The 13,684-nt window shown below is 52.7% G+C and overlaps 2 protein-coding genes across 4 annotated transcripts in view; both read right to left on the minus strand.

Moving 5' to 3' along the window:
• MTCL2 (microtubule crosslinking factor 2) overlaps window positions 1–6,792 on the minus strand; it is a 92,817-nt gene extending 86,025 nt beyond the window's left edge. Inside the window, exons 1-2 of one of the 3 annotated variants that reach the window (XM_032789295.2) lie at window positions 6,115–6,133; window positions 3,347–3,413 (exon numbers count right to left, since the gene is read on the minus strand). In XM_032789295.2, coding sequence (XP_032645186.1) covers window positions 3,347–3,388 — 42 coding nt within the window. In that variant the 5' untranslated portion in view covers window positions 3,389–3,413; window positions 6,115–6,133. Of the gene's footprint in view, window positions 1–3,346; window positions 3,414–6,114; window positions 6,192–6,458 lie in introns of those variants that run through there. The other 2 variants (XM_032789297.2, XM_032789296.2) reach the window with 2 other exon arrangements.
• Window positions 1–13,684, minus strand: part of SAMHD1 (SAM and HD domain containing deoxynucleoside triphosphate triphosphohydrolase 1) — a 268,902-nt gene that overhangs the window by 57,085 nt on the left and 198,133 nt on the right. The window lies entirely within an intron of this gene.

Below are 13,684 nucleotides of genomic sequence, written 5' to 3' on the forward strand. Positions count from 1 at the left end.
TTAGTAAGAAGGAAGCTGCCGAGGCTTCCAGACCCCATGCCATGCTGTGTCCCAAACTCCTGGGGCCCCTGACCCAGCAGACACAGCTGACTTCCAGCCCTAGCGCAGCATCCTACTCTGCTGTAACAGGCCTGAGCTCTGGGTCCCTGCACAGCACAAAGGGACAGCAGGTCACCTCCACCAGCCGGAGGCTGGGATAAGATTGGCTACAAAGCACAGGCTCAAACGAAAACTCAGAATCCTCAGCCCCACCCAAAGGGTGCAACAACTGATGTATTTTGACAAGTCAGTCTGAGCTGTGGCAGCCAACCAGCGGCAGCAGTGAGTGCAGCCAGCTGTTACCTGGGGGTTGCACAGACAGGTGAGCCAAAAGCAACCACCCAGGGATTGTGCCCCAGAATCCCCGAGGCTGCCTGAGTGAGTGAATGAAGCCTGGCATACCACAGAGGGCACAAGCTTTCAATGCCAACACAAACCAGGCTGCTAGCCAACTGCCATTGCTCCAGGAAGGGCCTGTAGTCATCTGCCCCCAGAGTAAATGGGGGGGTACAGCAGTGTGCTGCAGGAGAACGGCTGTCATTTATGCTGGTGGTTCTGAGACATACCTGGAAGAGTGATGATAAGGGAGATCAGCCCCTATCTCTGCCCTCTCCTCTGCCTGCTCTCATTGTCTCCCCTGCTCCTCCCCAGACTGGTCAGTTCTGGACTCCCCACAAGTCTGGGACCAAATCCTGGCTCCAGGGAAGTCAAGGCACAATTTACCATTGACTTCAATGGGGCAGGATTTTCCCCCGGGATCTAAGGCCAAGATTTTCAGAAAAGATAAGGGCCTCAAAGGGTCCTGAGTCTCAAAGTGCTGAGCACTCAACCTCCGAAAATCAGGCCCCTTTAAATCCGCTCAAGAGGGACCACAAAATTACGAATTGCTCTTGAAAATCTTGGCCAGCCCCTCCAGAGCGTTCCCCTTTTCTGCCCCTAACTAGCGACGGCAGCATATTGGTTTTCACAATACGCAAAGCAATAGACTGGTGCCAGGTTGGCATCATTCATTTCAGCCCTGTAATATAAGATTGGGCAGGTGGGTGGGGGGCATGATGTAACCTAGCCACATCTCTGCTGGGATTGTTGTTCAGGTGCAGTATGTATTCCTGTGCTGTGAAAACACAACACGTATTTTTGAAAAGCAGTAGCTATTCTGCTCTAGCTCTGGAAACCAGAGACAGTCTGTAAACCTAGGCTCCTCCACTGCACTGGGCAAATAATGAGATACAGCACATCTGGTTTACACTGATGTGCAATAATAAAAAGCTGGACTGTGCCTTCTGCACACAGAAACCTGGAAGAAGAGATTCTCAAGTGCTGCAACACCCCACTCCCCACTACATCTTGCCAGCAGATAGCAGACAGCTCAGCAGAGATTAAAATGTGTTAAGAGAGGGGGACGGAGGAGAAACAAACAATTCACAGCTTTACGCTTGCTCTCATAAATTAACAGCCAAACAGCTGAGAGCTTCGATCAACTCAAACATGCAACATTTAAAAAATAAAAAGAGGCCGCAAAGTCTCTTTCCTCACACTCCGCATTCAGATCACACACAACTAGCAGGATATTCCACAAAGCTAACTACAGAGAGCACTGATGACTCGGGAGGCCATATGCACCCAGCGTTCTACAGCAGAGCAGCAAGCACTCTCTTCTGCAAGATGGCAAGCAAGTGGCCCGCAGAGGTGACAGGTCCCAGAATGCAACCCTTCACCTTGATGCTAGCACAGACATCTGGGACCTATAGTCTCCTGGAGCCACAAAGCCATGTTTTAAGATGGGAGCGGTAGCAATCTAATCTCATTAACAAGAACTAGCAGCAACCTTGGGGGTCCTGTCATGTTGCCAACAAAGCCTGGGCACCTCTGTAGGAGAGGCACATATTGGCAGGAGTTCATCAACACATTTTGTTGGCATCTCCTGTTCTCTCCTGGCCCGTTCCGTTAGGTGAGAACACAAAACAACACCAACCAGAGCCCAGCATAAACTGTTCACGTACAAAAAAAAAAGACAGTGCAAGACAATACAAACCAACTGGGGAAGGTTATTGGAGGGGGGGAGGGGGCGCTAACAAGCCTAATTCTGGGATGAGCAGAGTCAGGTTTAGAGCCCTGGGCTGTAGCAGGTCTCAGTCCATCTGTTAATGTTTGTAGCATGACCCTTTCCTGTCAGAACAGGGATTGGTCTGAAGGCTTTGCCCTCCCCTCATTCCAAACTAGATCTCCAGTCCCCATTCTTTGTCTTCACATCCCTCCGCAGCTGCTGCCGTATCACATCTCACATTTTCCATTTTGCTGAGCAGGGATTCGGGGATCCTGCTCACCACACTGCTGGGTGACAACAAGGCAGCTGGTGTGAATCTTAAAGGCACAACTCCTTCAGTTGAAGAGCTCACAATCTGAACATGAATTCTGCTGTCTCTTAGGGGAAATGCTTTTAATAGAATCCCGATGGCTGAGGAGGGTCAGGGCAGGTGCACACAACAGAGCTCCCACATATATCTACAGTAGAAGCCAGAGGGGAGCAGACCTCTCCCTCCAATACTCCTGATCAGAGAGAGGAAGAGGTATCAGCAGTCAGGTTTAGAGGTTTTAGTGACTAGCTTCTGTCCAATGGTACAAAACGCACTGCACTTCTGCGATAACACACCATAGGCCAGGACGCGCACACCTTCACACAGGGTCATTTTAAAGACCTTGTCCATGTTCCTGGTCCTCTCCCATACAAGATATGAATTATTATCTATCCACTCACAAGCACAGAGCTGAGCAGAACTGATGTGTTTGTGCAAAACCAAACCTTAGTGGCACTTTGCTTCTAGATCTCGCTTTAGACAAATCCTGAACATTTGGAGGTGGTTGGGAATCTAAGTGATTCTGGTTTTAGTCCATCTTACTAAAGATTAGACAGTATCCCAGACCTCAAGAGCCAGCAGCTTCAGTGCAATACTGAGATCTCTTCCAGTGCTGCCAATATTTTAGCAAAGAACTCCCACAAAAATCCGCCCTCTTAGTCTTTGAAAAACCCTGTGTCCCAAGCATGCATGTGCAGCAGAGAGGAAAGGGTGAGGGGTGGAATTGGTTTATTTGTTTTCCATTTAAACAGACACTTTTTATAATCACAGCCAATGAGGGAGACAACACCAACTGGCTAACTTATATGAAGCTGCACTTTGCCGGAAGTGTTTATACTTCGATGTTCATAAATATACTGTGCATAATGCTAGCATAGACCTGCTCTACTTGGGCAGTCAGAAATGGGGCAAGGGAGGGCCTCCTCCTCAGGAATCTCTTTCTTTAATACCTGCTTTTGGTGGAAGCTCACAGCAGGCCGAAGACAAAGCATTTAGACTTCAGTATTTTCATGAGGCCTAGAAAATAAGTGATTTATCAATAACCAAGAAGGATGAACTTGAGTCAGGAGAACCTCCAACCCTAAGCTCTAGTTCAACCAGACATTGTAGGCTAGCTGCAAAAACCACTGGGAGAGGTTCTTTGGACTGTCTTATACAAAAGCTCAGACTCACTTGATGATCATAATGATCCTTTCTTGTGTTAAAACCTAGCAGTCTATGAATGCTTCTTTCAATTTGGAGCCAGTTTTATCAAGTGGCTCCTAGGGTCACGCGCTACCACATCATTATGCCCCATGTGAAAAGCTGGGCAGAATTCACGCAGCAACTTGCTTTCTTTTGCAGTGCACAGGAGGGCACGTCTGTCTATGGTTTCTGACCAGCTGGAGCACAGTGTATTACTCTGCAGCCCCAGGTTGAGAGTTCAGGAAAGGAACCTGAAATAAGCTGCTTATAACTAGTGTGATCTGAACTACTGACACTCTGCCACACTCCACGTGTAGCGCTGTAGCAGAGCATCACTCATCCACTTGGGAGCTCTTCCCCAATGTCAGGAAATATTGCTGTACTATTATACAGCCTACTATGTATTCAGCTACAGAAATGCAGGAATCGTACTATACACAAGGGCTTGAAAAAATCCACCCACCAGTCCCAAGATGGAAGTTCTGCTTGCTGAGTGCTTAACTTAACAATTTCTTCAGAATTTCAGCTCTCCCGTTTTAAACAAAAAAGTGTCTCGTCCCCATGGCTGCAAAGCAAACCTTCCAGATGTGACCCACCTGAAAACAACATGGTGCTGACTTCCTGAGTCTGCAGACAGCAATACCTTTGCAGAATTAGATCAGTCTCACTCTACTGCACTTTGGAAAGGTATGAGCAGCAGCATAGCTAAGCTCTAGAGTATGAATATAAAAGATGAAGTCTTCAGCCGGGAGAAATTCACCCCAGTAGAAACCCAGCCCCTCTTCCTTCCCAGCAGCAGGGGTAGCAAAGGGGATAGGGTGCTGTAATTGTAACGCTGGCATTGCCATGGGCCTCAAGTTGAATCCCTGTCTCTCACTTTATAACCAGTAGGATTGAATCCTTCTGCCAGCATCTAGTAAGATATGTAACTGTGCTACGTATGCACACTGTCACCAGAAAGGGATCACAGGGATGTGTAATTATTTAAGCTGGATAGACAGAATAGTTTTCAAATACATTCCTGGGAAACTGGAGGGTTCTCATCTGTATTTTCCAACTGACAGTAAATCAAAGCCCTAAAGCTGCTCCTACTAATCCTGGTAGGAGTTTGGACTCCAGCTGTGAATGAGAGCTTTGCTAATGGACAAAAGGCCTCAGGAAGCATCCCCAAGTGTGTTACACAGCTGAAATCCCAACACACTTGCAATCTTCTGGCCTCTGCATCTGAGAACTGCCCACTCTTCCAACCCGAGCCCTCAGCAACAGCAGGTGCCAAGGCATAAGTCGCCTTTCTGAACCCACTCCTGATGTGACGTGGCTCTCCAGATTACAATGTATATCTCACCCAACACCACATCACTTAGGCACATTTGGGGGTTGGAAGGTACCTGCAGCCCACCTACCCCCATTTTCTTTAACGTACAGTCACAGCTACAGATTTTCCTGTACTCTCCAACAATACTCAACCCGTGCATCACAAAGAACTTTGCTCATTATCCCAGCCTGGATTCAGACCAGCTCCCTACAGGTAAAAGCCCCTTTGTCCCATTCCCAATCACTAAGCCCTCTGTCCTGTTTCATGTTAATTAATTAGATAGCAAAGCCACAGGCCTGGAAAATGGCCCTGAGGCACACATGGGCACCATGCTGACAGCACACATGAGAAAGAACTAACGGAAAAGTAAATGATTTGGAAAATCCATTCCCCAAAATGAGGCCAACAGCATCAACACGTGCTAGGTGAACGAGTCATTGTGTTTCACAATGGCAATGAGTGCATGCAAGTACTGCAAGAGCATCACACTTGCTTTGCTCTGCTCCTGCGAACAGATAGGCATGGCAGAGTGGCAGCATGAGCCAGACCTTATTCCATACTGACCATCCCCAACCCCATTTCTACATAAGCTGTTAAGCATTACACCTCCACCACACAGGCAAGGGGGCAGAGCCGCCTCTGTTTAAGGATGGCAATCCCTTTCCAGAGCTGAGAAATCTCCCAAGTCACAGGTCTAATGAGCTTTGAGCAGAGTTTTTAACAAGCCATTGTTTATTTCTAAGGTCTAGGAAATGTTGTTACATTGCCATGACAACTTTGAATATCTGCAGCAGTTCTCTATCAGAAGATTGAAAGGGGCCTGTCTGCCTGAAGCTCTGACTTCCTGCCAATGTGTTTCAAAAACCACCTTACTACTTTATTTGGCTTTACATGAACTGAGTCTAAATCAATAACTCACAGCTTTTCAACCAGGCTGGGGAGTGGGGGGCAAACTGCATCTCTGTAAATGGGGCAAGGCCAGAGGCAATGCTTACAGTGAGCAGTAAGGCAGAGGGACAGTATGGAGCTAGTGAACCAGACCCGGAGCCTGTCCCCCCTGGCCAGTACCCCACAGTGATTGTACAGACCCTGCTGCTCCCGGCAGCCTCTTTATGGACTTTCTTACAGCACCGAGCTCCAGGCAGCCCCTGAGCCGGGATTCCACAACCACCGAGCTGTGCCGCTGCTTTCAGCCCAGCCTCCTCCTAGAGCACCAACCCGCTTCTCGGCAGGGGGCCTAGACACAGCCCAGCCTGGCCACCCTCCGAGACGTGGCCGCGGCTTACAAGCGATGAACCTGACATCACCCAAACACCAACCTAACGGCTCTGCAGCCGCTCCCCGCCCCGCCCCGGCACAGCTGGCCTAGGGGGGCGGGAGAAGCAAGAGCTCGGAGCACATTACAGCTGAGACCCGAGTGACACCCCCTCCTTCCCCCGCCACTTAACAGCCACGGACGTGCCAGGTCCTCCTGCCCGGCCAGTGATCCACAACCCCCGCCCGGCCCCGATCCCGCTCCAGCCACTCCCTACTCCAGGTCCCCTCCGAGCCCTGCCCCGCACCTTGAGATAGTCGTTCTCGGAGCGCAGCTCCTCCAGCTCCCGCGCCAGGCCCTCCTGCCCCGCGTCCAGCAGCTCCTCGGTGAGGTCGGAGAAGGCCAGCGAAGTGCTGAGCTGCAGGCGGCTGCTGGCCATGGAGGCGGCAGAGGGCTCGTCGGGCAGCGGTGAGATGCCCTGGCCGGCAGGCAGAGCCGAGGTGCTGCCCGGGGACTCGGGGTCGCTGCCGCTGAGCCCCAGCTCCAGCGAGAGCAGCTTGGTCTCCTCCGAGGCGCTGCAGTCCGAGCCCTCCGAGCTGCTGTCCGTCAGGCTCAGGGGGGGCGGCGGCGGGTCCCGCCCCGGCTGGCCCCCTGGCACCGCCTGTTTCCTGCCTTGGGCCCGGCTCGGGTGGGACCCCCCCTCCGGAAGCCACGGCCCGGCGGTGGCTGCGGCCTGCTTCCCCTTTCTTCTCGGGGGCCCCCCCCCCCCCCCCCCCGGGGGGGCCCCACGGGTCCTTTTTGGGGGCCCCCCCCCCCGGCCGGCCGCCGCGAGGTACCCGGGACCCCCCGCGCCCTGCTTCCCGCAGAGCGAGGCCGGCGAGCCAGGGTGGCTGCCGCGCCGGCTCTTGGCCAGGGACCAGCCGGGCACATCCTTGGGTCTGGCCGGGGACGGCGCCCGCTGCAGCTTCTTCTTCTCGGGCGGCGGCGCTGGGGCCGGGCTGACTGGCTGGCTCGGCTCCGCCTCGGCCGCTTCCATGCCGGCTGCGCGCTGCTCACCGGCCCCGGAGCCTCTGGCCGAAGGCGCGCATCCCTCTGGGCGCGCCGGGGATCGCAGCGCCGGCCCGGGAGCTCCGCGGCTCGCTCTGGGAGCTGCGGCGCGCCCCGCTAGCTGGACGCCCTGACCTGGAGATCGGGATCCGCGCGCTGGTCCCTGCTGCGCCTGGGGGCTGGCTGCGTCCTGAGCTGTGATCAGAGCCCGGTGGCCCTAAGCGCGTCCCTCTGCCACGCCACGGGGAACCCTCCTGCGCCGGCAGCAGCGCGGATCTGTCTGGGTGTCTCCGCCCAGCAGCCGCCGAGACGGTGACGCGCACGGTCTGGGAACAAAAGGCGGAGACGGGCGCCAGAGCAGCGGTGGGATCCTCAAGGCAACAGCGACCCCTTCTCTGGCTGGGCTGCGAAGGGGAATTTCCTCCTGGCACAGTCAGAGCCGCGCCGCGCTGTGCGGGCACTGAGCGGGCAGGACGGTAGCTCGGGCGGCTAGGGCGCAGCCTCCCCCTAGTGGCCTAAGGACAAGCCAGGAAGAAAATTAGGCCTCCCTGCAACGTACCATAGGGGCTGCAATCTTTCAGACACCCCAAGGAAAAGCATCTTAGAGCCCCATCTGTCTTGTGGCTCCACCACCCCATCCTTCCTGCTCAGCCACCCCAACCTCTGGCGGTGGACTGGGCCAGTCTGTATTCCACCTTGGTGCCACAGTCTGCCTGGGATATCAGCTGGCAGCTCCTTCATGGAGCCAAGAGCAGGGGCATGTACCTGGCAGGGTTCACCTGCTCCCTGACAGGTGTCGCTTCTGCAGCATGAGGGAGACCCTGGTGCATGTCTACCTGGAATTTACCAGACTGCAGCCCCTTTTCCAGCTCTTCCAGAACCTTCTCCTACGGTTCTGGTTGCACTTTTCCCTGCATCTCCTGATCTACGCTAACCTGGTTCATTGCCCCACAAAGTAACAAGACCTCCTCATCAACCTCCTCCTGGCCGTGGCCAAGGTGGCCATCCACTATACCAGGAGGAGGAAGGTGCTCTGCGACTGTGGGGCCTATTTCTGCTCCTTCCTCAGATCACATATCCGGGCAGAGTTCCTCTGGGCTGCATCCACTGGTCCCTGGAAGCCTTTGAGGAGCAGTTGGTGCTGTCTAGGATTCTCTGCTTGGTGTCCCCTTCCGGCTCCCTACTTTTGACCCTATGACCCTCACTCCTGTCCCCTGTTCATTAGTTGTCCCCCGACTTCAGCTGAAACTGGGTTCAGTGGCTCCTCCCCTTAGGCCTGGGCAGGGCCTTTAGAGCAGGATGGGCTTGCGCTCACCCTTCCCCAGATCTTGAATAGGTGCTCTAACTTCCCATCCCATGTAAGTGCTTCGTGAAATGCTTATTGTCAGCTATGGTGCAATTCATTTTGTGATACTGACCATATCACCACTAAAGTCTGCACGTGTCAAGCCCGTGATTGGGGTGGCAAGCCGCGGGGGGCACTCTGCCGGCGTTGCAAGGGCAGCAGGCAGGCTGCCTTCCACGGCTTGCCTGCGGAAGGTCCACTGGTCCCACCCTGCAGGAGGTCCACCAAATCCGCAGGACCAGCGGACCCTCCGCAGGCAAACCACCAGAGACAGCCTGCCTGCTATGCTTGGGGCAGCAAAATCCCTAGAGCGGCCCCTGTCTAAGAGAAACACTGTCTCTGATGTAGCTACTGCTATACAAGTTATGCCCACATCGCAAACATTTACAAAACATCATAAACATGGTAGGACAGCAAAGAAGACACAAAGGAGTAAAGATCCTTCCTATAAAGCTGGGGTCTCAAACACGTGCCCCGCGGAGTTATTTCCTGTGGCCTGCCATAGGTGCCGACTCGGTGGGTGCTCCAGGGGACAGGGAAAAATTAGTGAGTGCTCTGCACCCACCAGCAGCCAAGCTCCCCTCCTCCACTTGCCCCACTTCCTCCTCCTCATCCCACCGTGAGCTCACCGTGTCCCCGTTCCTCCACCTACCTCCCAGTGCTTCCTGCCACCAAACAGCTGTTTGCATGATCCGAGGGCGGGGAGGAGTGGGAATGTGGCATGCTCAGGGGAAGAGGGAGGCCAGGGCCTGGATTTGGGGAAGGGGTTGGAATAGGGGCAGGGAGGGGGCATGTTTTGTTGTTTAAGTGAGGTGGTTTGGCATTCTGCTTTGACTGCTGTCTGCTGAAGGTGGAAGGTTTGCGGCACTGCAGGATGAGTGATTTTGGGTGGGAAGTTCTCTTCAGGGTGGGGGTTGGCTGGTTTTGTTTACTTGAATCAGATCAAAGTGCCTCTATCCCCCATGCTCCCAGGACAGCACCTCCTGCCTCCTGTTACAAGATATGCTCACATGCTGCACGTGCCCCCTACCTACAAACTGCAGCTGGCTGCTGCCTCCCCTTCAACATTTTCATTCTTTTGTGTACATGAACTAGGAGGCTGTTCCCACACAGGAACGGTTACAATAGAACATCACCTTGTGGAAGCTAGTGTCCGCTTTGCCTTTAACCCCAGCCCAGGTGCTCAGAGCTGGGGGAGTCTCAAGGGCTGCATCCTGCACATGTTGCCGTACCTCTGGCCCCAGAGCCCTAGACTACCTTTAAATCAACAGACAAGTGTCACAAGAAATTTGACCATCAGAGCCTTAGCTGAGACCAGCAAACTCATATCATGTAACATCGGTTTGGCTTTAAATCCTAGATTCAGGAGGTGAGAGCCAAGTGTCTTGCCCAGGTTCTCCATTTTCCCTTTCAGATCAAATCCCTCTTGGTGCCCCCAGAGTAGCTGACGAGGAAGGCGAGCCATGCTATGTTCAGCAGGACCCCACAGGTCTCACTTAGCTGTAGTTGTTCTTTTCTTTTCTTTTCTTCTTTTTTTTTTCTTTTTTTTTCTTTTTGACTATACTTTTGTATCGTTGTATGAAAAGGTTTCAGTGATGCAGCCCTCGGGCCAATGTACTAGTCGTCATGTGGCCCTTTTGGTAATTTGAGTTTGAGACCCCTGCTCTAAAGCCTCCAAAGCACTTTCATGAACAACTCTCTGAGACCTTTCCCCATTCCTGGAGCCTCTCCAACATCTTGCTAATCATCATGGAAATCTGTTCACTGGGAGGCTGAGGAAATCCAGTTTGAGCCCTTTGCCTTAATATGAAACTAACATTCACCTAATGCATGCACAGCCTTCTGGTGGCTAGGCCCTGGCGGGTCTTTGACTCAGTAGGAGAATTGTCCTTAGGAAAAATATCAATACGTTGATAACTAGGGGAAAGCCTGGGGGAGGGGTATGGTTTCAGAGCCTCAGGCCCTGCTCTTATAGATTCATAGATTCATAGACTTTAAGGTCAGAAGGGACCATGATGATCGTCAAGTCTGACCTCCTGCACAACACAGGCCACAGAATCTCACCCACCCGCTCCTGTAATAAACCCCTAACCTATGTCTGAACTATTGAAGTTTAAATCATGGTTTAAAGACTTCAAGGTACAGAGAATCCTCCAGCAAGTGACCCGTGCCCCACCCTGCAGAGGAAGGTGAAACCGTCCCCAGGGCCTTTGCCAATCTGCCCTGGAGGAAAATTTCTTCCCAACTCCAAATATGGCAGTCAGCTAAACCCGGAGTATGTGGGCAAGACTCACCAGCCAGACACCCAGGAAAGAATTCTCTGTAGCAACTCAGATCCCATCCCATCACAGGCCATTGGGCATATTTACTGCTAATAGTCAAAGATCAATTAATTGCCAAAATTAGGCTATCCCATCATACCATCCCCTCCATAAATTTATCAAGCTTAATCTTGAAGCCAGATATGTCTTTTGCCTCCACTGCTTCCCTTGGAAGGCTGTTCCAAAACTTCACTCCTTCAGCGGTAATTCAGCGGTGGGGGGTCCTTCTGCTCCGGAACCCGCCTCCGAAGTGCCCTGAAGACTCACAGCAGGGGCCCCCCGCCACCAAATTCAAAGGGGTATTTGGCTGTACTCGGGAAGTCCTGTGACACTCACAGGAGCTCCAGGCAAAGGATGCTCAGCAATCAATGGCCTCATCTACACTACTGTTGTCACTGAGCAAGGGGACTTGGTTGCAACATGGTTGTCTCCTGACCCAATTAAAACATGGTTAAAATTGTCCTTTAAGGGGAACCTAACCATGTCTGTGTGGGCAAGTTCAAACACCAAATTGCCCAGGGTTTTAACAGGTTACAAGGAATGGTTAGAGCCTGTCTACAGTACAACTTATTGCCACAGTGCAAATGAATCAGGAGGCACTGGTGTTGTGGCTGCGTCCCCTGACCTGGTTGTAATTGCAGACATAGCCAATGTGTGCTAAGTGCACTGAGCAAGAAGCATCAGTTAGAGATAGTGGAGGCCTGCTGGGGATGCGTTCTGAATGGCCAGTAAGGAAAAGCCTGTCTTCACCTCCCTGTTTATGAGAAGCACAAGCTGGTAGCAGCCCCACTCTGATCAGTTCCTGTTGTTCCTGGACAGCACCTGAATTCCAGCCCAGAAACTCCTAAGCAAAGACACAGGCATGGCATTGCTCTAGATTTGAACAGTGTGAAGGTCAAAAGGAATAATGGCAGCAGAATCCCAAGAGGTGGGATATTGCTGGCATCATCTTCCTAGGGATGAAACCAGCTGAAACCTCTGCTAGAGCCAAAGATCATAGACAGCTGAGAAAAGGTATAGAGGGATTCCTGTCTAACATGAAAGCTGCTGGAACTATGATGAAGCCAAGTGATCAGAGGACAGCTTTATTTCTTCCAGTCGCAAGCAAGGAAACGCTTGAACTATAGAATTGTTTCTCAACTACAGACAGATAAGGAGGAAACTTTGGATTTGAATGTGTACTGTGTACCCAGAAAACGTATGCTTTCTCAGAGCTGTGCTGTCAGCACGTAATGGCATCCCAGTGGGAGCACCAGTAAGGTTTGTAATTGATCTGTAGAACAAAACCCAGTCACACAGCCCTGGAGGTATAGGGGAGTTATTTACTAGAGATGAAGCGTTGAGAAAGAAATGAGGAATGTTTAATGGGAAGTTAGATGACGCTCGAGCATGCAGTCCAAATCCAGACAGACTGCAGAGTGCACTGAAGCCAGTGGAATTGATTTGCAAGATTTGCTGGTTACTGTGAGTTTGAACCTATCTTTTCGCATTCAGGATACCCACAAACTAATGTTAAGAACGGCCATACAGGGTCAGACCAGTATTCTGTCTCTGACAGTAGCTAGTACCAGGGCCGCCCAGACGGGGGGGCAAGTGGGGCAATTTGCCCTGGGCCCCGCAGGAGCCCCCACGAGAGTTTTTCAGGGGCCCTGGAGCAGGGTCCTTCACTCACTCCAGAGGCCAGGAAAACTCTCGCAGGGCACGGGCCGGCAGAGCTTCTTCCGCTCCAGGTCTTCAGCAGCAATTCAGTGGTGGGGGGTCGTTCCGCTCCGGGACCCGCTGCCAAAGTGCCCCGAAGACCCACGGCAGGGGTTCTTCCACCCCAGTATCCGCTGCCAAAGTTCCCCGAAGACCCGCGGTGGGGGTCCTTCCGCCCCGGTATCCACTGCCAAAGTGCTGGCTCTTTGGCGGCCCACCGCTGCCAAAGACCCCAGGTCCCCTGAATCCTCTGAGCAGCCCTGACTAGTACCAGCACTTCAGGAAAGCATGCAGAACAGAGTGATCCACCCCTGTCTTCCCCTCTGGGCTTCACTCTGTGTCTGACCTCTCAGTCCTCATCCTCAAAGGAAACCTGCACAACCTTTTCAAAAGAGGAGCCTGGGAGCTTAAATGCATAACTCTGCTAGACACTAAAAATCATGGACTGGACAGAGACACTGGATTTATGGCTCATTACAACAATTTGTAAACCATTAACGCCCCCTTTTTGTCCTATGCCTGCACAGGTGTTAACGGGCCACTTCACCTTGAATGGTCCCTTAGATTGTCTGCTAACTACTTATGCTAAACTGTCTGTTCCAGCTTGTATTTAGCCTCTCTGAGTATCTTTCCCAGACACGAAGAAGAGCTCTGTGTAAACAGGAAAGCTTGTGTCTCTCCACAACAGAAGCTGGTCCAATAGAAGATATTACCTCTCCCACCTCGTCTCTTTACTATCCTGTGCCCAACAAGGATATGACACTGCATATTTCCTGGCCATAGGCACCAACTTTCTCAGATGCCGGTGGGTGCCTGCACTCCCCCCGCACCTTTTCCCACCCCTGGCCCTGCCCCAACTCCACCCTTTCCCTGCCCCCAGCCAAACCCCCATTCCAACCCCATCCCCAAAGTCCCCACCCTAACTCCTCCCCCTGCCTGCCCCATTGGATCCCTTCCCCAAATCCCTGCCCCAGCCCTGCTTCTTTCCCCAGGATGCTGCATTCCCCCTCCTCGCCCCATGAATCAGCTGTTTCGTGGTGCAAGTGCTGGAAGGGAGGGGGGAGAAGCAGGACGCGGCGGTGTACTCATGGAGGAGGCGGAGGTGAGCTGGAGCAGGGGGGC

The sequence above is a fragment of the Chelonoidis abingdonii genome, chromosome 14 (assembly GCF_003597395.2).
Source record: "Chelonoidis abingdonii isolate Lonesome George chromosome 14, CheloAbing_2.0, whole genome shotgun sequence".
Lineage (NCBI taxonomy): Eukaryota > Metazoa > Chordata > Testudines > Testudinidae > Chelonoidis > Chelonoidis abingdonii.